Here is a 27,500-nt window from a genome sequence, read left to right on the forward strand (position 1 = left end):
CACACACACACACACACACACACACACACACACACACACACACACACACACACACACACACACACACACACACACACACACACACACGATTGCAGGACGGACCTTTGCCTTGCGGGCCTTTGCCTTGAGCTTGTCAATTTCCTTCTGGGGCAGGGCCGCGCTCTTGTTCGCCTCCTCCTCCGCCCTCTCCGCCTCCCGGCACTTGGACTCGTACAGCTTCTTCGCCTTTTCGTTGTCGTTGAACCGCTTCGCCTGCAGACAGCGTGTGCGCGTGTGCGTGTGTGTGAGCGTGTGTATGTGTGTGCGAGTGCGTGGATATGTACATATGCATGTGCGTAAGCAAGATAATACAATAAAAAAGGCAACAAGGCGTAGGTATGATGTGCGCATGATCAGCCAAACAGACAAAACCTTCTCCCTTTCTCCAAAACCACACGACACAATACGACACAACACGACCACAGCCAAACAGCACCTTGTCCTTCTGCGCCTTCTTCAGCGTCTCCTCAAGTTTCTTCCGCAGCAGCCGTTGCGCCTCGCTGGCGGGGGGGGGTGCAATGCAATACCACAGCACCATGCAGGTGCGATCGTTTGTGTGGTGGAAGGGTGAGACAGTGAAGTTGATTAATGTGTGCGGTGGTGGAGGGGGGGGGGGGAGGAAGAATGTGGAGAGGAGGGGAGGAGTTGACGCATGTTGTAGGCAATGGTGTACGCAATGTTCCCTCAGTGTGAGTTCAGTCAGATATACGCGTGTGCATGACGGGCGGCTTGCACTCACCGCAGGTCCTTGATGGGCTTTTCCACTTGAGACAGGATCTGTGCCGCCAAGTTTTGATGCTCCATGCCCATTGCCGTTGTCTCTGTGGTGTGCGGGGGCACGTAGTGTCCGCAGTCACGACAACAAGCACGCAGGCAAAAGAAACAAGCCTGTCAGCTTCACAGCCCAATCGTACGCAAAGAAGGAGAGACAGAGGCACGCAGACAGGCAGGTGGACAGACAGAAGGATCGAGACATGCAAGCACAGACAGACAGACAGACACACATACACAGACAGGCAGACAGACAGACACACATACACAGACAGGCAGACAGACAGACAGGCAGACAGACAGATAGACAGACAGACACACACACACACACACGCTATCACATAATCAAATACACACGCGCACCTTCTTTGACTTTGTCCCAGGTCGTACGGAGGGAGCTGTGGCGATGGGACGAAGGAGGACAAGTGCAACGTGAGGACAGAAGCGGATTGCCAGACCATGTTGTCGAAGCAGTGGGGACAGGCGCGAAGCAGCAGAAGCCAGACTCACCCGGTCTCGGAGCCGCCTGCCGCGTTCTTGGCGAGCTTGATCAGGTTGCGCGCATATGTCTCCTCGATTGCCGCCCGCTCTCTGAGGAACTTGTTCACGTCATCTGTGAATGCCTTTGAGTCTTTCATGCGCTGGTGCAACACGTCGAAGCCCTCCGTGGACGTGAAGTCGCGCGTCTATCGTTTTGGTGCGCGACACACGAACACACACACAATGTGTGTCGGTGTGAGCACACGAGAAGCCCTTCTTTCATATCACAGACAGACAAACAGACAGGCAGACAGACGGACGGACGGACGGGCGGACGGGCGGACGGACGGGTAGACACAGATACACACACAGGCACAGACAGACATACAGATACACACACAGAGATACACATGTACACACGTAGACATGTATACACACGAACACAGACACAGGCACAGGAGAACGGCTGTGGGACGAACAAAGCGCTGCATTGTCCTTACCCAGAACGAGTTGACAAACTTGGGTTGGGTTGCCATGATTGCTGATAGCTGAAGTGTGTCAGGGTATCAGCCACAAGGACGCACGCGCGCGAGCGAGACGAGGATTAAATGCACGGGAGCTCGTTGGTTCGATTGCCTGGCTCTTGCCTTCGGTCAGTGTTTCCTTGTTCCAAACAAGACGTGCGAGTGTGTGCTTCCATGTCAGACAAGATTGCATCAACAAAGCAAGCACATGATGTACGGTATTCACAAAACAACCGGGAACGTCACGCACTTTGCAACCAACCACCCTTCCCTCAACTCCTTGCCCTCTCAGGTTGTGTGGGGATGGATGCAAAGGCACACACACACACACACACACACACACACACATACACAACAGCAGACGGGAGCGAGCGACTTCGCATTCACACACACATCACTGCGTCCACCACCACACCTTCACAAACAAACCAAACACACACCTCCTCTTTTGCAGACACAGGTTGGAAGTGCACATTTTATGCTGTCGTGCCCCGACACCCAATATGGATGCGTCTTCACCGCCACAAACTGCGACGGCGTCACGGGTGGTGGTGACGTATGAGGACGCGTCGCTGTTTGCGTCTGATGTGGCGCTGCTGGAACCCGGACAGTGGCTGAACGACGCCATTTTCACATTCGCGTTTGAGTACTTTCGACACGGGCATGCCGAGACCAGGGCAAGGAGCAAGAGCGGCGATGTCGTGTTCGTGGATCCCAGCTCCCTGCAGCTGCTCTTCGCCATGGACGCCGCCTCTGCACGTGTGGCGCTGCTGGAACCGATTGGGGCAGCCCAGGCCAAGGTCCTCGTCATCCCTGTCAACGATGCCGTCAGTGATGCGCGGCAACCAAACGCTGGCACGCATTGGGCCCTGCTGGCAGTGGACACGGAGCAGAGCCGTGCCCTTTACCTCGATTCCATGCCTTCGGCCAGCATGCGCGACCAAGTGGTGACGCCACTCCTGACCAGGCTGTCAGCGGCGCTCGGCACGCACAAACGCCTCACGCTGCTGCAGCCGCCATTCCCGAGACAGGCAAATAGCTTTGACTGCGGCATGTACGCATTGGCAGCAGCCGAGCATGTTGCTGTCACTGGCCTCAATCCTGAACCTTCCTTCGATTTCTTATCACCAGCCTTCATCTCCGAGCTGCGGCAGCGATGGAAGGTGTGCATGCGTGTCGTGTGCGTGTGTGTACATGTGAGTGTAGTTGTGTATGTGAGTGAGTGAGTGAGTGTAGTTGTGTATGTGAGTGTGCGAGTGAGTGAGTGAGTGAGTGAGTGAGTGAGTGAGTGAGTGAGTGAGTGAGTGAGTGAGTGAGTGTAGTTGTGTGTGTGTGTAAGTGAGTGAGTGAGTGAGTGTGTGTGAGTGAGTGAGTGAGTGAGTGAGTGAGTGAGTGAGTGAGTGAGTGAGTGAGTGAGTGAGTGTGGTGTACATGTGAGTGCACGCACTCACACGTGTGTATGTGTGCGTTCGTTTCGACATCTTGCTTGTGTTGCCCCCAGGCAATCATCACGGAGACAGCTACGCCTGACAACGGACATAGCTGATATTAGCTCGAATTGGCTCTGCCCCTTGCTATTGAGCTCCTTTCCTTGTAATGTAACTGACCCTTGCTTGACTGCCGACATGTGTGCATGTGGTGCGCCCACAGACTGCTCTTTTGCGCGCATGTTAGTGCCCGCTGCAATGTGCCGTGAGTTGCGCTGCAGCGTGCTGATTGATGTTGTGCATGTCATATGCCTTCGCTGGCGAAGAGAGTAGTTGTACAAACGCTGTCACTTGTGAGGCCGAGTCAAAATACAATACATTGTATGTGTATTTCGTCTGCAGCACTGCCGGACTTGGGCGGAGGTGCTGTGCAAGTACATCTTGCGATTGGCAACGGCCGAGGCAGGAGCCAAGAGAGAAAGGAGGGGCGAGCAGGAAGGGTCAATACATGCAAGGGGAGCAACAATTAAACGAATGAAACTGCTCACACGGCACACAAAGTGCAGGCCAGAACAAGGTGTGGCACAACAAGAGGGGCAACAGGAGCAGAGGGATCAGCGACATACAGAGGGCTAGAGAGGCACAGAGGAACAGAGGGAACAAAGAGAGAGAGAGAGAGAGAGAACGCGCACTCAGAGACACACACACACACACAGATAGACAGACAGACACACAGACACATGCACGCACACGCAGACACAAACAGACACACACGCGCGCGCGCGCGCACACACACACACACACACACACACGCACGCACACACACACATACAGAAACAGATACACACAGACACACGCACACACACACACAGACAGAAACAGATACACACACAGACACATGCACACACGCAGACACACACAGACACACACAGACACACACAGACACACACAAACATGCACACGTGCAGTTATCTGTTGGAGCGCAGCATGGCCATGAGGGTGGTGACAAAGACGGCAATGGTCAATAGGTAGACGGGTGCGAGGATGGCGGTGGTTGGTCCTGAAATGTGGCCGTCCGCATGCAGCGGGAGCACCACGTCCACGGCGATCTTCGCTGCGAGCGCGACGATCCTTACGAGCCCGTCCTTCCAGGGCGGTCGTGGCCGCTGGCGCACGTACAGCACGAACAGGATGGCCAGGGACAGGTCTTGGATGTACAAGGGCACGCACACGCCGATCCAGGAGCCAATCAATCCTTTCTGCGACGCCAACACCGCTGCAACCAGCACCAGCAGCAACTCCACCACCACTGTCGCCAACCCCACCCCTTTGCCCAGCATCTCTGCAAGTAGCTGGTTGTCCTTGCGAGCTTCACGATCCCCAGCAACAGCCGCGGCAAGAAAAAAGAGGCTGTGTGGTGTTGTCGGCGTTCAAGCGTCCCTCAGCCTTTGACACGCTCTCCAACTCCTCTGCCTTCCTTTCCTCTCCTTTCGTTCACTCTCCACACACAAAAATCCACACAAGCAGCAAAGCCAAGAGACACTGTGCGCGCAACACAGGAAAGACAAGAAGAAGAAGGTGGCGTCACGATGACGGACTTGGCTGCAGCTTCCTCCTCCTCCTCTGCCTCTGCGCGAGGTGTGGTGGACGTTGGGGACGTGGCGTTACAGGAGCAGGTGCAGGCGACGTTTGTGGACACCCTCCAGGCCAGCATCGATCAAGACACAAACCTGTGAGCACTGTGGTCCATTTGCACTCGAAAGCTTGGTTGCTCGCTGCTTGTTTGCACCTCCACTCTTGTCCATGGGCTCAACTTGCAGCACACGCTTCGTCGCGCGTTCACCTCAGCCCCTCCCCTCCCCCTCTTCCTCCTCGTCTTTACATAGGGCACCGGTTGTGATCCAGTTTGAGGTGGGCGATAGGGTGTGGCACATTGACACGCGCAGCGAAAGTACACCACTGGTTTCCGCCACGCGTCATGCCGAGCCAGGTGTGCATGGCAACGCGACAGGATCATGTGTGCATGTGTGCATGTGTGCATGTGTGCGTGCGTGCGCGTGTGTATATGTGTATGGGCCGTGGTCTGCGTTGCCTGCTACGTGCCCCAAGCCTGTGTGTCACAGCTACATTTGCCAACACACATACACACATGCACTTACACTCACTCACACACCCACACCCACAACCACACACACTCACACACTCGCGAACATCCACACGCACACAACAAATACACATACGCACGCACACACATATGCATGCGTACACAGACGCCACGCTGCGATGCAACTTTGACACTCTCAAGGCCATCAGCCAAGGAAAGCTCAAGGTCCCTGTTGCCATCCTTCGCAACCGCATTCAACTCGAAGGCAGTCGCCAGGTGCGAGCACCATGGATGCCTGATGTCATGCACTTCATGGGATACCCTCTGCACTTTCCTTGCTCGCCCAGCGAGTCTGACAATGCTGCGCACTGCCCTTTGTTCCCCGTGAGGCGTGCTCGTGCACTACCGCTCGTCTCGTCCTCCCTCACATGATTGTTGTGCCCCCCCCCCCGTATTGCTGCCACAACAGGTGGTGATGGGTTACGGTCGCCACGTGCGGCAGGCGTTCCAAGCATGCAAGCCCATCGTTACTGGCCAAGTGCCGCTCGCTGCACAGCCACAGCAGCAACAACAACAGCAGCAACAGCAGCCACAGCAGCAGAGAGTGCGTGCAGGCAGCACGGCGTCACAGGCGCGCGCCATGCTGGGAATGGATCGCGGGTTTCGCATGGAGCAGTATCTCGCCAAGACTTGGGTATGTGCATCGTGCGATGTCCTCTGTGGTCCTCTGTGGTGATGTGTGGTCCTCTGTAGTCCTCTGTGGTCCTCTGTGGTGGTCTGTGGCGTGGAACACGAACAGCCGCTATGACACTGTGATGTGTTCAGCATCGATCTGTACGCATGCATCTGCTTGTTACATCAAGAGTGCCTCAAGCCTCTGAATACATGCGATCACGTTTTCACACGCACACACACAGTGCCACATTCAAGCACGCGTTTGACTCGCTGACGCTCACTTCCGTTCTGTCACTCCCTCCCTCTCCCTTCCATTCTGTCCCTGTCTCCTTGTCCCCCGGCCACATGCACACGCAGGTGCCCGACGATGAGCGGTCGACGTGCCTGGAGTGCAAGCAGTCGTTTTCGTTCTTCCGCCGCCGCCACCACTGCCGCGTGTGCGGTGAAGTTTTCTGTGGAGATTGCTCAAACTTTTACATCATGGACTACCGCGTGTGCGGGCCGTGCCAGCAGAAGGTGCTGGAGGCGCAGCGCACCTACCACTCGCTCATCACAGACACGCCGTCCCACACGCCGCCACGCTCGCGCTCAACAACAACAACAACAGCACGGCAGCGGGGTTCCCGCCAGACCACCGCCAGCAACGTCACCCCACCACGAGCAGCAGCGCCAGGGCAGCACGCGTCATCTGCTCCCCCGTCCTCATCGTCGCTTTCAGCCTCACTCTCTGCACGCCTGCAAGAGGCCCAATCACAGCAGCAACAACAACAACAACAACAACAACAACAACAGCAACAACAGCAGCAGCAGCAACAACAGCAACAAGGGCAGCGGCGACGGGGAAGGGCACAGGGGCGAGCTGCTGGCACAGCTGAAGCGCGTGCACCAGCAGCAGCCACCATGACAGAAGAACAGCCACAGGCCACCTCGTCATCATCATCGTCGTCGTCGTCACAGCAAGAGGGGCAAGAGAGAAGTGGGCTTGGCCTGCTGGAAGGGAAGCTGTCTGCTCGCATTCGCAGCATGGAGGAGCGACCTGTCGATGCAAAGACGGCAGTGGAAACAGCGGCCGCAGTGGCCCGTGCACACCTGAATGAAGGCATTCATCGTGATGGTACCGGCAGTGCTGATACACCGTCTGCGTCCTCGTCGCTTCGCTCCTCACCAACGCCGTCATCATCGTCGTCGTCGTCATGGCTCTCGTGTTCCCTAGTCTCGTTCTTCGTCCTCTCGGTGGGTATCAGTGTATGAGTGTATGGGTATGCGTGTGTGTACATGTGCGTGTGTGTGTGTGCATGTGTGCATGAGTGTATGTGTTTGTGCATGTGTTGTGTACTACATACGTTTGAGTGTCGCATGCTGGTTGTGATGCTGTACGCGCATGTACACATTTGCAGTGGGGGTATGCGTGTCGCCTCCACCAGCCAACATGCTGACATCGTCCAACTCATGTCAACCCAACTCTTCCTTCCGTTTCCGATGCCCCCCACTGTATCTTCCTTTCTTGCCTGCTTGTTAGGTTGGGGTGGTCGCTGGTGTTTTGTCTACCTACGCCATCGACATGCCAGCACTTCCGTCCTCCCTGCCATCCCTGCCATCCCTTCCAACGCAGCAAGAAGCGCTGGACATGGCGTCCGAGACCGGACACGCTGTCCTCAATGCCGCGACCGCTTCTCGCGCATGGCAGTTCATGATGCAATATCCCTTGTACATTGCCGGCACCGCATGCGGGCTGGTGCTCCTGGGCGTGCTGAACAGACGCCGCCTTGCTCTCCTTCGTCGCCAGGCCGTGGTCTACTATACATCCACCGTTGTCATCTCCCGCATCCTGCTGCTGAAATACTGGTCAAAGTACTTTCCAGTCTCCGAGGAAGTGGAGGAGGAGCAGTGGAACCGTCTCCACGAAGCAAACGCACGCCGCGTCCAGGTATGCTTGTGTGTTTGTGCGCGTGTGTTTGCGCGCGTGTGTTTGTGCGTTCTTGTGTTTGTGCATCAGCGTGTTTGCGTGTGTGTACATGCTCGTGCTGACGTGTTGTGATCCAACTGCGTGCGAATCCAAACACGTGCTTTCCAGTGGCTGCCTATCTTGCCGCTTTCTCACATCATCATGCTCTCCTCCTCCTCCTCCTCACCACCACCACCTCCTCCTCCTCCTCCTCACCACCACCACCACCACCACCACCACCACCACCATCAACCAGCTGCTGGCGCGGCGGCTGCGCGGGTTTTGGGTGAAGGTGGGGCAGTACCTGTCCTCACGCGGCGATGTGATGCCGGAGCCCTGGGTCCGCGAGCTTCGCTCCCTCCAGGTCTTGCAGATGCACACACGCGTGCATGCATGCATGCATGATGCTCGTGCGAGGTGGCAATGGAGGATTGATAGGTTTTTTTTTGAAGGGGGGGGGGAGGCGAGGGAGCGAGGGTGCAATTGTATGTATGCGTGTGTATGCGTGTGTATGTGCATGCGGGTTCTTGATGTACCTGTCATGCGTGCGGATTCCACCTCCTCAACATTGGCTTCAACAGCACCTCGTTTGCATTTCGATCCTTTCATTCCCATCCGTCGTCACATCACCTCACACCCGTTTCCTTATCATGCCAACACCTCACCCTGCCTCCCCCCTATTCCTGTTTCAACCACCTTCCACCTCTCTTCCTCTCTTCGACTGCAGGACACGATGCCGTTCCAGCCGTTTGCGGACGTGAAAGCGATTGTGGAGGAGGATCTTGGCCACCCGCTCACAGAGCTCTTCTCCTCGTTTGAAGAACTCCCAATTGCATCAGCAAGTATCGCGCAGGTGCACATTGCCACACTCAAGCGCAGCAAGCACCAGGTGCGTGCATTTGCCTGCGTATGCGTGCGCGTGTGTGTGCCATCGTTGAGGCTTGTGTAGCTGCAGGTGGCTCTGATGAAGGCATGTATCATGTGTTCCTGTCACTCTGTTTCGTTGATGTCGTGGAGGAGGGGGGGGGGTGTTCAACGCTCATCCACACGTCCACACATCCACACCTGTGTCCTGTCGTGCAGGTGGTGGTGAAAGTGCAGCACAAAAACATTGACCGCATCATGAAGCAGGACCTCAAGAATCTCTTTGTCATCGTCTCATGGTGTGGTGCTGTGCGATACTGTGTGTGTCTAAGTGTGCGTATCTGTGTGTGTCTCTCTGTGTGTGTGTGTGTCCGTGTGTGTGTGTGTGTGTCTGTGTGTTTGTGCGTGTGTGTGTGTGATTACTTGTCACCCTTTTCGACTTGACCCTTCGGTCTCATCGACCTTCTTCCCCCTCCCCAACCCGAACAAACAGGGTGGCGTATCTTGAGCCGCAGTATGATTTTCGGCCTGTGCTGGAGGAGTGGGCCAAGGTCGCCATCAAGGAGCTCGACTTCAAACACGAGGCCGCAAACATGCAGCGTGTGCGCAACAATCTCCTCAAAACGCATTTAGATGTCATTGTGCCCAAACTGGAGGAGGGCCTCTTCTCCAACCGCGTGATTGTGATGGAGTACTGCGAGGGCTTCAAGGTGACGGACACGGATCTTCTTGACGCGCACGACATTGACCGCGAATCGCTCATGCGTCGCATCTGCCAAGCATATGCGCACCAAGTGTATGTTGACGGCTTCTTCAACTGCGATCCGCATCCAGGTATGGTCGCCGGTGCTGTACTGCTGGTCCTGACGGAGGTGTCGTGTGGTATGCAGCGAACACGGCGCTCTTCTGCGTTTTGCACAACGTTGTTTCGTTCGTTGTGCTTGGTTGATTGCTGTCGTGCGTGCGCGCGTGCTCGGGTGTTTACACGCGTGTATCCTGTTGTCTATACCAGTTGGTCAGACCTCACTCCTTCATCTCACTCCTCAGTATCACTCCTTCACCTCACTCCTTCACCTTACTCCTCAACCTCATTCCTTCACCTCACTCCTTACATTCGTTCCCCCTCCCCCTACTTCCCTTAACACATTCACCCCTACCATATCTCGTCGCCCACATTCAACGTGCTTGCAGGCAACATCCTGGTCCAGGTGCGCGACGGCAAGGCGTACCCGGTGCTGCTTGACTACGGCATGTGCCGGCAGCTGCCCGAGGAGAAGAAGCGGGCCTTTGCCGCCATGATCTACGCAGCGACCACCATGGACTTTGGCACGCTGCTGTGGAGTTTTGACGAGATGGGCCTGAAACTGAAGCGGGACGACCCGTTTGAGGACATGAAGAACATTCGCTTTGTGCTGCGTGACACAGCGCCTGGCGCAGAGATGCGCAGAGACTTCAAGAAGTTTCGCGAGGACGTGTGGCAGAAGCGCCAGCAGCTGCCGCGCAGCCAGCGAAACCCGGTCGAGGCGTGGCCGCCGGAGCTGCTGTTCTTCTTCCGCGTGACCCTGCTTCTGCGTGGCCTGTGCGCTGTGCTTGGCGTGCGCATGCGCTACTCGCTCGTGCTGGCCCCATACGCCCACCTCGCCCTCATCCGATCCTACAACCGCTCCCTGCACGCCACGCACGCCGTCACCGCTGCGCCCATCCACACCGACACCAGTCAAGACACAACCGCCACGAACACCACCACCGCAGGCGGTGTGCCACCATCATCGCCACCGCCGTCGGCGCCACTGTCGCGCGTGCGGCTGGTGCGCATGGCTGCCAGTCCGCAGCGAGCGGTGATGGAGGTGCTGCAGGAGCTGTACAGCGAGGGCCTCATCACAGGCATCCAGGTTGCCGCCTACCACCAAGGACAGTGCGTCGTGAACGCATGTGCGGGGACAATGGGAGCGGCGGACCCGCGGGCCGTCACGCCGAGCACGCTCTTCAACTGCTTCTCCGTGATGAAGGGCGTGACGGCGACGGCGCTGCACGTGCTCGCCGACCAGCGGCTTCTGCAGTACAGCGATCGCGTTGGTGCACACTGGCCCGAGTACGCGTGCAACGGCAAGGAGGAGACGACCATCTACAACGTGCTTACCCACTCTGCTGGGCTGCACCGCTTCCCCGGCCTCAAGCTGAACCTGAAGCAGGTGTGCGACTGGCACACGATGCAGAAGCACATACAGGAGGCGGCAGCAGAGACACCACCAGGCACGCTCGCCCGCTACCACATCCTGTCGTTTGGGTGGATTGTTGCCGGCATCATTGAGCGGGTGACGCGCGGGCAGCCGTTCAGCGAATTCCTTCGTCAGCGCATCGCTGCTCCGCTCGGCATTGAGGTGTGTGGTGGTGGACAGGTGGAGAGAGAAGTTGGTCGGGGCTGCGAGTGTGTGGTTGCAATCGGCGTGTACGTGTGTGTGCATGACTGTGTTGCAACCACAGCGTGTGCTTGTTTTGGGTTGTCTGTATGTATTGCATTGGGTAAACCACGCGTGTGGCGGGAAGATGTTGACACGTGTGTGTGTGTGTTTGATATCGCGCGTCTTGCACTCATCTGCGTGCCTGACCCTCATCTGCGTGTGCTGCTGTGCACTGGTGATGGTTGTGCCAGGACGAGTTTATGATTGGCGTCGACATGGATGATGAGCGCATCTGCGACCGACTCGCCACACTCTGCAACGGGTGCGACTGTTTTTGCTGTTATTTGCATGGGATACAGTCGTGTGTTGTGTTGCAGTCTTTGGGGATGGTGCACAGGTTTTGGTGTCGGGTTGCTGGTTCCCATTGCGGCTCCTCGTCTTTCCCACGCCGTACCTAACAACATGTCTCGCACATCACCACCACCACCACCACGATCACGACGATCAACTGCCACGATCACCTCCACGACACCACGACACCACCTCCATGTTCACAACACCACGACTACCAACAACAGGTTCTTTGCGACGGAGGATGGCGAGCCACCGAGCGAGGAGGACGTGAAGCGGCTGCTGGCACAGCTGCGGCGCGCCGACCTGCCACAGCAGCGCCACGAGACGCCAGGGGCGGGCGATGTCGTGCTGGTGAACGGAACAACAAGGAGCGGGCGGCGTGTGCCCACCGTTGCGCACGTGAGTGGTGAAGACGCAGAAGACGCACAAGAGGTAGAGGAGGAGGGTGCTGGTGATGCTGAAGGCGCGGCAGGAGGGGAGAAGCATGAGGACGAAGCAGAAGAACAGCGCGACGGCGATGAGGATGAGGATGAGGATGAGGATGAGGAGGAAGAGGATGAGGAGGAGGATGAGGAGGAAGAGGACACGAGTGCTGTTGCAGCATCGGTACCACGCCACCCAGATGCGTGGCCGCCTGTTCTCAACCAGCAGCCGCACCGCTACGACGCGCTTGTGGAGAAGACGCGTACGGAGGTGATGAAGGAAATGGACAGCACAACAGACGGATGGGGCCTTGTCAAGACGTCATCAGACGTTGAGATCTGGAAGAAAAAGGTGGGTTACAATGTGTGTGTGTGTGTGTGTGTGTGCGTGTGTGTGTGTGTGTGGCAATGTGTGTGTGGCAATGTGTGTGTGTGTGGGGGGGGGGGCAATGCGTGTGTGTGTGTGTCAATGTGAATGTGTGTGCGAGTGAGTCTCATGGACACGGTTCATTGTCGACACTCGATCCCTCATTCTTCCCGCCCTCATCCTGCAATGTTCCCATTGTCACACCTGTCTTTAGATCCAGGACAGCCCGTTGGTGATGGTTCGGGGCGTGGGCGTGATTGAGCGCCACCCAGCCGTTCTCTTCAAGATTCTGACGCAGGTGGACCAGAAGCCGCTGTGGAACAAGGACTTTGCCTGCCTGGACGAGGTTGAAGTGTTTGATGACTGCACAAAGGTTCGTGTTGCGTCTGCATACGTGTATTTTGCGTATGTGAGCTGGTGTGGAAGAATGTGTGTTTGTATATGAATCTGTGAATGTATTGTGGATGTGTTGTGCAGGTGTGCAGCATGCCTCTGCACGGGCTGACGCGAGACTGCGATGCGTGTGGTGTGCTTCAGGTGATCCGTGATGAGTACAAGCCCATCTGGCCGGTCTCTGGGCGCGACATGTGCTTCGTGCAGTCCCTTCGTCTCCTGGACAACGGCGGCTTCTTCATGGTCAGCAAGAGCGTCGAGCACCCAGACTGCCCGCCCAAATCGGGGTGAGTCGTGCGAGAGGCGGTGTGGTGTGGAACATATGTGGAACATGTGTGTTTTGGTGTGTGTGCGTGTGCCGTGCCGTTATGCACGCATGTGTGGTTGAGGAGAGGCTCGTCAACAATATGTGGTGATCTTACCACTTTCCTTGCGCACTCCCCTTGCGCGCACACACACACACACACACACACACACACACACACACACACACACACATGCTCACACACTCTCTCATGCGCGTGTGGAAACCCAACATGTCTGTCAGTGTTGTGCGAGCGGAGGGTTTGGGTGGCATGCGCGTTGTGCCCTTCCCCAACGATCCCAACAAGTGCACCGTCACATACCTCACTGCTGTCGACCCAAAGGTGTGTGTCGGGTGTGTGTGCATTGTACGTGTTTTCATGTTTTGTGTGTGTGTGTGTGTTTTGCTTAGTGTGTGTGTTTGTGCGTGTTTGTGCGTGTGCGTGTGTGTGTTTGTGCGTGTGTGTGTTTGTGCGTGTGTGTGTTTGTGCGTTGTGTTTGTTAGTTTGATTTCAAGTTGCATTTGGATTTTGATACTTTAATCACATCAGGCACCTATCTTCCTCACTTTCCCCCACAATACCATCCTTGTCCCTCCCACGCACACATGCAAACACAACTTGGCAGGGCAATGTTCCGACGATGGTGGTCAACGTCGTTGCGACCAACCAGCCGCTGTGTGTGGCGGCGATTCGCAAGCTTGCCATGTCGCGCCCACAGTACACGCCGCCGCCAGAGCCAACCCCGCCACCAACTCCACAGCAGAAGAAGAGAGCACCACGCAAGCAGGGAAGCAAGCAGGCACTGAAGAAGACGAAAGCCAGGAAGCAGCAGACGACGGGGAAGCAGCAGCAGCAGCAGCAGCAGCAGAAGCAGAAGGCGCAGAAGAGAGGTGCCGTGAAAGAAGCTAGTAACCACGCAGCAGCAGCAGCAGCACGCACACGATCAGGGAATGAGCAAGCATCAGCTGTGCCTGCTGCCACTACACATCAACAGCAACAAGCAGAACAACCAGAAGACGAGGAATTGGACGCCAGCAAGATGATTCTGCTGGACCCGTGCATGTACAACACACGACAGGTGGGTTGGCGTTAGCGTTGGCGTTGGCGTTGGCGCACTGACACGCGAGACGCCTGCATCTGCATTACACTTGCTCATGCACGAAATGACACAATTGATCCGACCGCCATTGCAAGCTGCTTGATGTTGCACACACACACACACACACACACACACACACACACACACACACACACACACACACACACACACACACACATGCAGTTGCGGCAAGCGGTGATCCCCTCAGCCAACGGCCACTTCTCTGCGCGTGCGCTTGCCAAGTTCTACGCCGTGCTCGCCAACAACGGCCGACTTGGGTCGTTTCAACTGCTGCAGCCAGAGACTGTTGCCACCATGTCAAAGGTTCGCTTGCTTATTGTGTGCATGGAACTCCTGCACGGTACAGAAATGGTGGCGTTGTTGTATCCACCACCCTGTCGGCCTTACACACGTGCTTGAGTGTGTGTGTGTGTGTGTGTGTGTGTGTGTGTGTGTGTGTGTGTGTGTGTGTGTGTGTGTGTGACTGTAAATGAATGAGTGCGAATGTGATCGGTGTGTGTGCGTGCGTGTGTGTGTGTGTGAAAATCAGAGTGTCTCACGACGCATTCCTGATGCTTTTTTTGTGTTTCGATTCCCTGAACAGACGCAGCCCATTGAGACGCCGTTCATGCAAGGCATGCGCGTGCGCTGGGGTCTTGGCTACCAAAAGTACAGGTACGTGTATGTATATGTGTGTGTGTATGATTGTACGTCTTTGGCTTTGTTACTGTTGCGTTTGTTTTGTTGCTGTGTTCATCCTGTGGTTGACCTGCTTCCTTCCTTTTGTTCCCCTTCCATTTGCGCTTGTCGCGACTTTATCTGCGCCACCTCACACCACCCCTCCTCCCTTCTCTACAACGCTGCAATCCCTCATCTTCTCCACAGGATGAAGCGGGACGGGCGTGTGTTGGACACGCCGTTTGGCCACGTCGGGCTTGGCGGCAGTGCAGCGTTTTGCGATCCACACACCAACACGTCCTTTGCCATTACCGTGAATCGTTTGCAGCTGGATAAGGAGGTTGCCGAGCGTGTCCTTGACGCCATCACGGATGCGTTGCAGATTGGCCAAGTCGACCTCATGTGATGTGTGCGTATGTTGTGTGTATGTCGTGTGTGTGTGTGTGTCGTGTGTGTGCATGTGAGTGTGGTGTGTGCATGTGTGTACGTGTGTGTTGTGCGTGGCATGTGTGTGTTGTGCGTGCACGTGAGTGTGCGTGGCATGAAGTGTGGGCGTGCACACCAACCTGTGTTCCTCATCTCTCATTCGTAGATTCGATGCACATTTAGAGCACCCGTTTTCAAAAGTTTGCTGTGTTGCATTGCCAATAAAACAACATCAAATTCATCTTGCCAATTTTTTATTTGCCAACGCGCACAGTCCGCGCTTTCTGACCACGCTGCCACACAACCACACACAACAACTCGACGACGACCGCATGCACTGGCCGCTGCATCCCCCTCCACAACAAGCAGCACATTCGCTCACTCAACCGGTCTCTCGACGAGCCGGAGACAGCAACGGCTGCAACAGCTACAACAGCTGCAGTATCTGCAGCAACATCCTGAGCGGCAAAAGCGCCATTTCCCAAGGCGCAGACACAAGCCACAAGCAAAACCTGTGACGGCCAAGGCATTCATGGCACCCGCAGCGCCGGTCAAGTCCACAGATGCGATCAACGATGACGCTGTGAATGGTGGCGCTGATGACGACGTCGTTGTTGTGGAGGACACGGATCAAAGCGGTGACGAGGAGAACCACGAGAACCACCACCCACGAGAACAAACCAAGGTGCCAGCAGCCAAGAAGGGCACAGTCTCGACGACCACAAAGCCCACCTTGACACCAGACGCAAGCACTGCGCCAGAGACAGAGGCAGCCAAGCCCAAGAAGCGCCGGGTTGCACCGCGCAAGCTAGCAGAGCGCAAGCCGGCACACTCACCGTCAGCAGCAGCAGCAGCAGCAGCAACAGCAGCAGCAGCAGCAGCTGGCGCATCGCAGAAGACATCCTCAACCACGCACAAGACCAACAACAACAACAGCAAAGAGGTTGACGCAACACGGCGCAAGCAGTCACACCGTCTCGCAGAGAGCACCCCAGATTCAAACAGCACCGACAGTTCCATTGTGCCCGACTCCACCGGTGAGGCAGCTGTCACTGATCATGACCAAGCTTGCCCCGCCAATGCCGAGTTTGCCAGTGGTGATGACGATGCTGATGACGATGACGAAGATGACGAAGATGACGAAGACGACGAAGATGACGAAGATGACGATAACGACGTTGGCTTTGATGACGACGATTCAGATGCGTTTGATGCAGGCTTTGATCCCACGCTAGGCGGCAGCACAGATGGCGAGACGGATGACCGCCTTCTTGACGACTACTACGATGACGATGATGACGACGAAGATGAAGACGAAGACTACGACGCAGAAGACGATGAGGATGAGGAAGAGGAGCAGGAGACAGGCGATGGACAAGCGGAGGAAGCTGGAAGTGCAGAGGCAGGAACTACACACGTGGGCACCAGCAAAGGCGAGCGGGTGAGCACTGCGAGCGCAAGCGGGCGACCTGCGGCTTCGTCCGAGTCCAAGTGGGCGCGCGTGATGCGGCGCATAGAAGTGTTGGAAGCTCAGGCAGACGCGCTGAACAACACGTTGGCAGAGGCAAGGGGGCAGGCACAGGCATATGATGACGACGACACGAGCGAAGAGGCAGAGCGTGCGTATGCACGCGTGGTTGAGCTTGAGGAGAAGCTGGACGAGCTGGAGGAGCAATGTGGCCGTCTGTACGACCGCATGCCATATGGGCTGTTGCGCAAGTTCACGCAGGCATCGCTCCCCTCGGTCCTTGAGAAGGAAGCCTCGGCCATGGAAGCCGCCACCGCCGCCCTGAACAAGCTGCGACCGGTGAAGCGCAGCAAAGACGGCGGGTTGCGGCTTTTCGCTGCCAAAGGGTACGCTGTGCACCGGCACTCGAAGAAGCTGTGCCAGCTGGACACCCCAGCAGCGGCATTGCAGGCTGGTGTTGGCGTGGAGGGGGCGGATGTGGTTGAGGACCTTGCCGGGTCTGAATCAAGCGATATCGATGAGACAGCGGCAAAGGCGATTGTAAAGAACGAAGGCGGTGATGATGATGATGACGACGACGACAACGACGACAACGACGATGATGGCGATGATGATGATGAAAATGATGGTGATGGCGATGTTGAAGGTGATGAGTTTGGCGCACCGAGTTCCCGTGCACGCAGAAAGCAAATGCAGCGACTGAAGGCGGAGCTGAAGCGAATAGCGGCAGAGGAAGACAAATGGCTGAAGCAGAGTGCTGTGAAGGTGAAGAAGCGAACAGACATGCGGGATGCAGGCAAGGTGCTGTCAGCCCGGCGACGAGACAGGAAGCAGCGTAGGAAGAGAACACAGCCCACCAAGCCGCGCAAGCCTCGCAAGCCTCGCGCACCACGTGCAAAGACCAACTCGGCACAGAAGACCAAGACAGCACCCAAGGCAAAGACAGTAACCACAGCCAAGACGAAGTCATCGACAAGCAAGTCAGCAGCAGCACCACCACCAACAACAGCAGCAAGCGCGGCAGTGGACGACGCAGTGAGTGTGGAGCCCGCGTCAGTCAGCACGACTGAGGCCATACAGCCTGCACAGACACCGCCAGCCACAGCAGCACCCGTTGCAGACGACCAAGACGCAGAACCACCGGGAACACAGCTGCTGTTTGGCGCCACGCAGGGCGACGACAACACCAATGACGACGATGACGACGAACATGATGATGGTGATGGTGGTGGCGATGGTGGTGATGATGCATCACGGACCAACACAAGCGAGGGCAGCACGTCTGTGACTCGGACAACGCCTGTGCTGCCATTCTGTGCAGCGCCAGCGTCTCCACACCTGCTCACAGGCTTGATGATGGACTCACCACCATCACCACCACAACTCGCTGCGGGTGTTGATGAAGTGAACGGTGGCGATGGTGATGGTGATGGTGGCGATGGTGGTGGTGGTGGTGGTGAGGATGGGCACGCAGCGAAGCGCGCCAAGGTTGCGGTAGGCGACAGCACAGAACAGCGAGGCAAACAGGGACGGGAAAAGGAGAAGGATGACGAGTCGTCAGAATACGAAGAAATCGAGTACGAAGTGGAATACGAAGAAGTGGACGAGGATGACGAGGAAGAACCGGCCACGCAACAACAGCGCAAGCTCAAGCAGGGCGAGGCATTGAAGGCAGCCCTTGACGATGATGGTGACATGGGCGCCAACAGCCGCAGCAAATCTGGCATGGCCAGCAAAGCCCCTGCTGCTGCTGCTGCTGCTGATGATGATGATGACGACAGCAATGAAAGAGATGATGGTGCTGATGGTGATGATGGCGCGCGCACCAGCAACTCGGCTGCGGTTGCACCGGCAAAGCGAAAGGCCACCACCCAAAGCCGTCGTGCCAGAGGTGATGGCGATGGCGGGGATGCAGGGCAAGTTTCGACGCTGTCTGAGACCGAGCAAGCGGCAAAGCGGCCACACGTTGAAGCGCAAGCAGACGGCGCAATGGACACGGCCGCAGATGCAGCCACCAGCACGTCCACGAGTCAGACCGCAGTCACATCTTCGCCCGAGGCCACCAAACGCACGCCACGCCAAGCGTCGAGCGTTGTCCATGATGATGACGATGATGACGGCGATGATGGTGATGAGGTGTACGAGCAGAACGGCAACACGAAAGACCTTGAGGCGCTGCTGAACATGCTGCCACCGCCAGAAGACCTCTACGACGGGTATGAGGAGACCATCACCTTCTACGAGGATGAGTGGGATGATGATGATGATGGCATGGATGGCGCCGACACTGCCGGTGCTGGCGGTGCTCGTGTGCGCGCTCTCTCGGCGTCCACAATCGACGCGAATGCAGCAGCGACAGCGTCAGCATCAGCAACGAGATCAGCAACGCGGTCCCCGGCGCCAAGGACACCACCTTCCGCACAATCACCACCACCACCACCACCATCATCATGTGCGGTTGTGGCGGACAAGAAGGACAAAGTGAAGGCAGAGGCGGCGAGCGCTGCGATGGTGAGGGAGTCAACAGCGACCAAGAAGGGGACGAGGTCGGGTGCGCGTAAGGAGAGCACGACAACTCCGGCGGCGGCTGATAAGAAGGAGAAGAAGGCACTGGCAAAGACTTCAAAGTCGAAGACTTCGAAGTCAAAAGCAAAGCAGAAGAGGACGAAGAACAAGAAGAAGAGGAGGGAAGTGGACTGGTGGGGCTTTGATAGCAGCGAAGAGATCAGCAGCAGCAGCAGCAGCAGCAGCAGCAGCGACAACGATGACGAGGACTTTGTGTTTGATAGCGACGATGAAAAGGAGGAAGAAGACGAAGACGATGATGTTGTGTTTGGCGGCCTGATTGAGAGTGATTACTCCGAGTTTGACGACAGCGACTCTGAGGACATTGCATTTGACCTTGCCATGGATGATGAGGAAGACGGCGCCAAGAGATCGAGAGGCCGAAAGCGCGGGGCGCGGCGGAAGCGCAAGGGGAAGTCGTCTGAAGGGGCGGCAGCAGTGTCATCGACATCCACAGACGGCGACACGGGTGCGCGACAGCCGTTTGACGACGTTTCTGGCCTGTCCCCAATCCCTAGCGACGCAGAGCTGTCGCCAGAGAACAGCGAGGAAGAGGACGAAGGGGAAGGGGAAGGTGAAGGCGAGGGAGTGGAGGGGTTGCTCGGTGTGGATCAGGGCGAGAAGGAACAGAAACGCAGTGGAAGGAGCAAGGACAAGGCGAAGAAGCGACGACAGCGGTCCCGGTTGAAGGTGAGCCGCGCGCAGCCAAAGTATGTGCTGAAGAAGCAGAGGGAAGAAAAGCAGTGGTTGGACAGCCTGCAGAAGAACTACGACAAGAACGCCAAGCAGTGGCTGAAAAAGCAGGGTGGCGACGCAGAGCTTGCTGATTACGACAAGCTGCCCTACATCAACTTGCACGGCCCAAAGAGCGAGAAGCCTGTTGAGATCCACCCATCGCTGTGGTCAATACTCATGCCGCACCAGAAGGAAGGTATTCGGTTCATCTGGAACAACCTGGTGCACACCGTTGAGGAGGCAAAGGACCGAGATGCCGGCAGGGGCTGCATCCTCGCACACGGCATGGGGCTCGGCAAAACGCTGCAGGTGTGCGGTTTTTTTGTTTGTTTGTTTGTTTGTGTGTTTGTTTGTTTGTGTGTGTGTGTGTGTTGTGTTGTTGAAATGTGTTCACTGGGGACAGCAGGATGGTCATTGCAACTGCGCAATTTCTCCTGCAGCGACCCACGTCTCACTGCCGCATGTCACCTCCCCAAACACACACACACACACACACACACACACACACACACACACACACACACACACACACACGCACGCATACACACACACACACACACGCACGCATACACACACACACACACGCACGCATACACACACACACACACACGCACGCATACACACACACACGCGCGCGCACACGCACACACGCACACACGCACACACGCACACGTACATGCATGCAGGCTGTGACGTTCCTGCACACGGTGTGGCGGAAGCCGTTCAACACGTTTCTGATTGTCGTTCCCGTGAGTGTGCTCTTCTACTGGCGGGACACCATCAAGCAGCACTGGCCCAGCGGCTCACCACCTCCCCCCATCTGCACGTTCTCCTCAGCCATTCGTACGTGAAACTAGCGGCGTCTGATCTTGTCTTGCAGGCTGTGGCTTTGGTTGGCTTCAATTGCGTGTGTCATCGTCACTGCAATGAGTTTTCGGTTGCGTGTGCTTTTCTGCGTCCCAACACCCACTCACACACTCGTCTGCTTGCTGACATCTCGCTTTCTCACGCTCACCCACGTACCCCTACACACACGCACACACACGCGCATACGAACGTGCACGCGCATACATCTTCGCATGCATGTACGTATACACGCACACACGTCCAAACATGCACGCTCATAACCGTCCAATAGCGATTGCGGACCGGCCACGGACCATCCGCAAGTGGCACAAGGAGGGCGGGGTGCTGATCATCAGCTATGATTTGCTGGTGAACTTATTGTCGCGTCGCCACACAGGCCGCCACCTGCGGTACAAGCTGCGGCAGTACCTCAACCCGGATGTGCTGATCATGGACGAGGGGCATATGGCCACGAACATGCAGTCGATTCGCTTTGGCATCTTCAACGACATGCCCACAAAACGCAAGCTCATTCTCACAGGAACGCCGTTGCAGAACAACTTGCTCGAGTGAGTTTCCACATTGAAACGCACACACACACATACACAAACACGCACACACTCATGCACAAACACGCACACACTCATGCACACATACACGGAGGCACACACACACTCTTTTGTTTACTCACGCACGCACACGACCACTTGTCTCCCTCATTCCCCTGTATGTTGTTAGGTATTACGCGCTGCTGTCGCTGATTCGCGACGATCTGCTCGGGTCTGTTGACCAGTTCAAGAAGCACTTTGCCATTCCCATCCACGATGGGCAGTACGCGGATGCTACACAGGGCCAGCGTCGCCTGTACAAGCGGCGCCTGGCTGTCCTGAACAAAGTCCTCTCTGGCGCCATTCACCGGCGCATTCGTCCGGACGGGGACACGACGGTGCCGAGCCGCCGCGAGTATGTCATCATGATCCGCATGACGCGACTGCAGCGGCGCCTCTACCGCGAAGTGGTCGACCACTTTGGCAACAGCACCGTTGGGTCCAACCTGCTGCGCATGTGGCGGCTGCTGATTGGCGTGTGGAACGCACCGACTGTGGTGCCGGCGTTCAAGGACTACGTGCACGTGCAGGACAGGCTCACGGCGTTGATGAACAAGCTGCCGGAACCACACTTGCCACTGAACGCCACCGCCATCATGAACATGTCTGGCAAGCTTGCCGTGACCATTTCGCTCATCAAGGAGACTGTGCACCGGCAGCAACGCATGCTCGTTTTCTGCTCGAGCATCCCCGTGATCAAGCTGCTGTCTGCACTGTTGCAGTCCATACGCTTGCCCACTCGCAATGACCCCAACAACTCCGCGCGGTGGCACCAGAACCGCGACTTTGTTGTGCTGCAAGGCAACGACAGCGCAGAGGAACGGACAGAGAAGATTGCCAAGTTCAACTCTGCCCTCAGCAACGCGGCCATCATGATCATCTCCCACAGGGTAACGCGTGGTCTGATATGTGCTCGGTTGCTTGGGCGCGGGCGCGTGCTTTTGTTTGTGCGCATTTGTGTGTGTGCGTGTACGTGTATGTGTGTGTGTGTGTGCGAGTACGTGTATGTATGTGAGTCTGCGTGTCTTCGTGAGTGCCTGTGTGTGTGCACGTGTGTGTTACGCGGTTGCTCACCTCTTCTGCGTCCTCCTCACCCACACTGCTCTTCCAACCAGGCTGGCCGTGCGGGCATCAACCTTCATTCCGCCAATCGCGTCATTCTCTTTGACGTCGACTGGAATCCAGCTTCCGTGAGTGCACCTGTCGTGTTTGCACTTGTGTTCATGCCATGCGTTTTGCTTGGGTCGCTTCGCGCGCATGTGGCTTGTGTTTTATTGTGGTGTGGTTGCTGTGCCTGCTCATTGGGATGCGGTTGACACGAGCTGCTCATTTGTTCCTCACGTCAAGCTCACTCTGTGTCATGACGCATGGTATATGCAGGACAACCAAGCCATTACGCGTGCTCACCGATACGGGCAGAAACTGCCTGTTGTCGTATATCGGCTGGTCGCACGCGGCACACTGGAGCAGCGCATCTACGAGAAGCAGGTCCGCTTGTTGCAAGACGTGTGTGCGTGTGCGTGTGCGTGTGCGTGTGCGTGTGCGTGTGCGTGTGCGTGTGTGTGTGCGTGTGCGTGTGTGTGTGCGTGCGTGTGCGTGTGTGTGTGTGTGTGTGCGTGTGCGTGTGCGTGTGTTTGTGTTGAAGCTGGGAAGCGTTTTCCACACGACACAACCAAAGTTGAACCTTCGATTCAGCCAACATGCATTTGTTCACTGCCATTTCCACTTCCACCACTTTCTGCCACGATTGCACAATCGCAGGTGACGAAGGAGGTGCTGTCGCAGCGGCTGGTTGATCGCAAGTTTGTTCGCCACGACGTGCACAGGGCGACGAGCTTGGCGATGCTGTACGACACGGACGGATGCAGCACGGACGAAGAGAGCGATGACGCACGCACCGGTGGCGGCGGTGGCAAAACGACAACAAAGAAGGAGGAGGAAGATGAGGAGGAAGGGAAGGGCAAGAAGGAGGGGAAAAAGGAAGATGGTGATGATGATGATGATGTGAAGAAGGAAAAGATAGCGAAGAACGATGAGGGAGACCATGGGCACCAGGTCATCTGCATTGACAGCGACCCCGAGGGTGCCGGCTCTCAGTCGCACACACGCACCGCAAAGCGCATCGTACGTCAACATCATTTGCCGACATGCCCGCGTGCGCGTGCGCGCGTGCGCGTGCGTGCGTGCCTGTGTGTATGTGTGTGTGCGTGCCTGTGTGTCTGATTATTTGGGTCTGTTCATGCAACACACCCCTTCCGCGATTGTTTCACACATCCTTCTATTTCTTGTCGTTTCTGCTAACCCCTCCCCCCTCCCATCATCGTCATCACCATGACGTGCAGGAGGCTGTGCTGGCGACGGTGAAGGAGGCGCCGGCGGGGAAGCGGTTTATCAAGTATATCCAGCGGCACGAGCACAACATTCTCGCAGACATCAACGAGCGCTTGGAGGCGCAGGAGGAAGAGGACGCACTCAGGGAATACCAGAACGCATTCAACCCAGAAGTGCAACAGCCGCAAGTGCCACCGCACGTTCAAATGATGCAGCAGCAGCAGCAGCAGCAGCAGCAGATGTTGCAACAGCAGCCGGGGAGCATGATGCAGGGCATGGCCGTGCACAACGTGATGCCGCCACCACAACAGCACGGGGACGGCGTTCTGGGCGTGTCGATGCCACCACCGCCATCACTGCTGCCGATGAGCATGGGTGGGCCGCAGTACTACTCTGATGGTCGCAATCTGCTGCCGGCATACCCTGCCACCACGTCCATGTACTCGCATGCCTCCACGCCGCACCCGTACATGTTTCCAATGTCCACGATGGCGCCCGTCCATCCGCTGTATTCCGGACAAGCAGCATCGCACGGTGGCGTTTACACACTGCGAACGTCCACGATCCCTTCGTACCACGAGCAACAACAACAACAACAACAACAACAACAACAACAACAACAACAACAACAACAACAACAACAACAACAACAACAACAACAACAACAACAACAACAACAACAACAACAACAACAACAACAACAACAACAACAACAACAACAACAACAACAACAACAACAACAACAACAACAAGCAGAACAACAACATAGCAGCAACAATAACACCGATACGGAAGCCCAACAAACACAGCATCGTCGTGCTCGTGCTGTCGATGGCGACGGCAAGGAATGCTCGCTGTCATGATGCGTCAATTCTTCTCATGGATTCTGTAATGTTTCCGTGTGACCTAGGTTCATGTGGCTGATACAAGTTGGTGTCTGTGACTCCTTTCCGTTTGCATTTCATTTGCCCGTGTTACACTTCCATAACCTGTTTCAATAGAGGCGTAGCTTGTTGTCTGTCTGTATTTTTGATCCTCGTTCACGTTTCGGTGGCCATAATATGCACAACAAACATGAGGCACTACAAACACGAAGCATTCCGTTCACGAACAACATCGAACCACCACTGCTGGCTGTACAAACCAACCACCCACCCACCCACCACCACGCTTGGGAGCCTCCACAAAGCCATATCACCACATCACACGGTGCCACGCATCACCACGCACAAACAAGCCATGACATGCATGATGCATCATGCCGCACCACATGACAGCACAGCACAGCACAGCACAGCACAGCACAGCACGTCACATCACACGTGACGGTACGGTGTGAAAATGTCACGAGAAGATGGTGATGACTTCGCGACCGCCACCACGAATCATGATGATGCGTTGCAAGTTCTCCGTGAGCACATCCACATACTCCATGTAGCTCATGGCTGCGTCGTAGCTGTCTGCACACTCCTTGGGCGCCCCGGGGAGGTTGAGCAGTATCAAGCGCGCGTCATGCGAGTGCTGCTGGATGATGCGATTCAACTTGACAGACGTGTTCATGCGCCGCACGTTGTCTGTGAGCGGCCTGTCTGCCCGCACGGCGCCGTGTGCTGCGTCTGCCCTGGAGCGATCGGCCACGGCCTCAGCAACACGCGCGCGCTGCTTTGGCGAGAGATTCAGGTCTTCCATCAGCTGTGTCCTGCTCTCCATCTGTGCCGTTCGCTCGTACGTGTACGCGGAGATGTCCGAGTCGAGCATTTCGACAACCTTCACGTCGGCGTCGATGCGCAGGTGGTACAGGAACGACTGCAGATCCTGCTGCATCTGTACGCTGTTGTCGTCGTTCTCCGCAACGGTGAACACACGCAGGCGGCACTTGCGCCAGACCACATCCTGCTGAAGAAGGAAGGCGAGCAGCAGCAGCATACCGCCATCATGCACGATCCACCACACGTCAATCGTGCCTGTCTCGGGGACGCCCGGGTCGGGGAACATGTGCAGGTTCTTGGGCACGATGATGGCGTGCTCGTTGGACGCCGCGTCCAGCAGCACGCGCATGAACACGGACACCTGGCGCAGGCTCGCCGCTGCCTCCTCCGCAGATTGGCCGGCAGCCTCCGCCTGCGCATGCTCCAGACGCTCGCGCCACCCCTCGGGCCAGCCAAGCATGACTGTGTTGTGCTTGAGCGCGCCCAAGCCGGCGCTTTGCACGAGGAAGCTCATGCCCTGGGCGAGGGACGGGCACACGACCACCTCGGCAAAGCCCTGGATGTCTGCCTTCTTCATGGCGGCCTTGATGGCCACCTGCCCCGTGGCGCGGTCGGAGCAGCGCTCAATCAAGTCGCCCTCCAGCACGCTGGCCACCATGTTCAGGCCCTTGCCGTTCTTGAGTGAGCCCGCGAGGTCCAGCAGGCGCGGCTCGCTCACGTCCAGCGTGGCGTCGTTCAGCTTGACAAACGTGAGAATCTGCGGGCGCCAGTTCTTGGTGTGCGGCTGGGCCTCCTCCAAGCGCAGCAGGCTGAAGCGCGCTGCCTGCATGCTCAGGCCGCGGATGCCGTCGCCCCACTCCTTTGCGGCGCCCTTGAACTCAATGTAGTAGTACACCACGGCGGCGAGCACAATGGCGGCGAGGGCGTAGAACCAGCTGGACACGAACATGAGCAGCACGCACAGGACGAGCCCCAGGCTGGACAGGCTCCAGTGGTAGTACTTGAAGCGCGGGCGCCACGACGGCGCGCGCAGGAGCGACTGGAGGGAGCAGGCAAGGTTCACAAACCCGTAGCACATGAGGAAAAACATGGTGATGATGGGCGCCACGGCATCCAGTGACGCAATCAACACGCCGCATTCCGAAATGATGAGCGTGAGCACCAACGCGCGCGTGGGCTCGCCAGACGCAGAGGCCTTTCCAAAATAGGAAAGAAACGGCAGCAAATTGTCCTGGGCAATGGCCTGGAGGAGGCGGGGCGCGCCCGTGAGGCTCTGGAGCCCGGCGCCGATGGTGGAGAGGAGAGCGCCAATGAGGATGACAATCGGATGCGGCCATGCCAGCTCGGCAATGACCAGGCCGCCGTTGATGCTGTCGCCAAACTTGTCGCGAAGCAGCGGGCCCTGCACAACGCCGCCGAGGAAGAGCACGGACGTGAAGTAGATGAGGGCGGTGGTGGCGATGGCGGCGATGGTGCCTGTTGGGATGGCACGCGATGCGTCCTTGAGGTCCCCGGAGCGGTTGGACCCCGCCATAATGCCCGTGCACGCGGGAAAGAAGATGGCCAGCAGCAGCGTGAAGGACGTGGTGATGTCCGCAACGACAACGTCGTCGTGGCCCTTTTGTCCGGGCGCGGACTCGCCGCCTTTGAGGTAGTGGGGCCCAACGTTGCTTTGGAACACGCCGCTGCCAAGGCCCGGGAACGCCTGTACGTAACCGGAGTACGACGAGTTGGCGTTCTGCCACGTCGGGTAGAGCGTGGCATCGGCAGCGGTGCAGTTGCCGTCGTAGGAGCTGCGCACTAGGGCCTCGTCAATGATGCACACGTCCGGCTGGCGGGAGGTCGGGGAGGCAAAGTAGCCGATGTAGATGCACAGGATGGACAGCAGCACCGTCGCCAGGCAGAAGCTGGCAAAGCGGTTGACGTATTTGACGCCAACGAAGACGATGAACCCCATCAGGCA

General features: G+C 57.0%; 6 protein-coding genes across 6 annotated transcripts in view; 2 read left to right on the forward strand and 4 right to left on the reverse strand.

Moving 5' to 3' along the window:
- Positions 1–1,826, reverse strand: part of PTSG_01307 (uncharacterized protein) — a gene marked incomplete at its 5' end in the record, with an annotated part of 6,218 nt that extends 4,392 nt beyond the window's left edge. Inside the window, 6 exons of the mRNA XM_004997221.1 lie at positions 103–252; positions 476–539; positions 779–860; positions 1,174–1,208; positions 1,321–1,496; positions 1,791–1,826. Coding sequence (XP_004997278.1) covers positions 103–252; positions 476–539; positions 779–860; positions 1,174–1,208; positions 1,321–1,496; positions 1,791–1,826 — 543 coding nt within the window. The remainder of the gene's footprint in view (positions 1–102; positions 253–475; positions 540–778; positions 861–1,173; positions 1,209–1,320; positions 1,497–1,790) is intronic.
- A 406-nt stretch (positions 1,827–2,232) lies between these two features.
- On the forward strand, positions 2,233–3,622 carry PTSG_01308 (uncharacterized protein). Its single transcript, XM_004997222.1, has 2 exons — positions 2,233–2,977; positions 3,316–3,622. Exons 1-2 carry the CDS (start codon positions 2,318–2,320, stop codon positions 3,358–3,360), a joined length of 705 nt encoding a protein of 234 aa, XP_004997279.1. The 5' UTR covers positions 2,233–2,317; the 3' UTR covers positions 3,361–3,622.
- A 120-nt stretch (positions 3,623–3,742) lies between these two features.
- PTSG_11705 (uncharacterized protein) lies at positions 3,743–4,141 on the reverse strand (the record flags this gene model as incomplete). Its single annotated transcript, XM_004997223.1, has 1 exon — positions 3,743–4,141. The coding sequence occupies one exon, from the start codon at positions 4,139–4,141 to the stop codon at positions 3,743–3,745; it is 399 nt and encodes a 132-aa protein (XP_004997280.1).
- Positions 4,142–4,209: 68 nt separating this feature from the next.
- On the reverse strand, positions 4,210–4,581 carry PTSG_11706 (uncharacterized protein; the record flags this gene model as incomplete). The annotated part of the gene is made up of 1 exon (XM_004997224.1): positions 4,210–4,581. One exon carries the CDS (start codon positions 4,579–4,581, stop codon positions 4,210–4,212), a length of 372 nt encoding a protein of 123 aa, XP_004997281.1.
- A 249-nt stretch (positions 4,582–4,830) lies between these two features.
- On the forward strand, positions 4,831–24,691 carry PTSG_01310 (serine/threonine protein kinase; the record flags this gene model as incomplete). Its single annotated transcript, XM_004997225.1, has 28 exons — positions 4,831–4,973; positions 5,128–5,231; positions 5,512–5,621; positions 5,815–6,039; positions 6,378–7,253; positions 7,540–7,947; positions 8,222–8,329; positions 8,693–8,854; positions 9,049–9,128; positions 9,323–9,663; positions 10,021–11,210; positions 11,483–11,553; positions 11,810–12,359; positions 12,589–12,747; positions 12,912–13,054; positions 13,315–13,414; positions 13,698–14,150; positions 14,355–14,495; positions 14,776–14,846; positions 15,057–15,240; positions 15,550–20,352; positions 20,730–20,886; positions 21,182–21,458; positions 21,628–22,387; positions 22,613–22,687; positions 22,878–22,985; positions 23,259–23,621; positions 23,840–24,691. The coding sequence occupies 28 exons, from the start codon at positions 4,831–4,833 to the stop codon at positions 24,689–24,691; spliced, it is 13,014 nt and encodes a 4,337-aa protein (XP_004997282.1).
- Positions 24,692–25,109: 418 nt separating this feature from the next.
- Positions 25,110–27,500, reverse strand: part of PTSG_01311 (solute carrier family 12 member 6) — a 5,132-nt gene continuing 2,741 nt past the window's right edge. Inside the window, exon 6 of the mRNA XM_004997226.1 lies at positions 25,110–27,500. This exon is cut by the window's right edge and continues 96 nt beyond it. Coding sequence (XP_004997283.1) covers positions 25,173–27,500 — 2,328 coding nt within the window. The 3' untranslated portion in view covers positions 25,110–25,172.

Source organism: Salpingoeca rosetta, assembly GCF_000188695.1.
Source record: "Salpingoeca rosetta unplaced genomic scaffold supercont1.4, whole genome shotgun sequence".
NCBI classification, from domain to species: Eukaryota; class Choanoflagellata; order Craspedida; family Salpingoecidae; genus Salpingoeca; species Salpingoeca rosetta.

Excerpts from the sequence above, each read along its gene's own strand:
- PTSG_01308 (XM_004997222.1), top strand. The coding sequence starts at position 2,318 with ATGGATGCGTCTTCACCGCCACAAACTGCGACGGCGTCACGGGTGGTG. Across the intron at positions 2,978-3,315 it reads AGCTGCGGCAGCGATGGAAG|GCAATCATCACGGAGACAGC; the intron begins GTGTGCATGCGT and ends TGTTGCCCCCAG.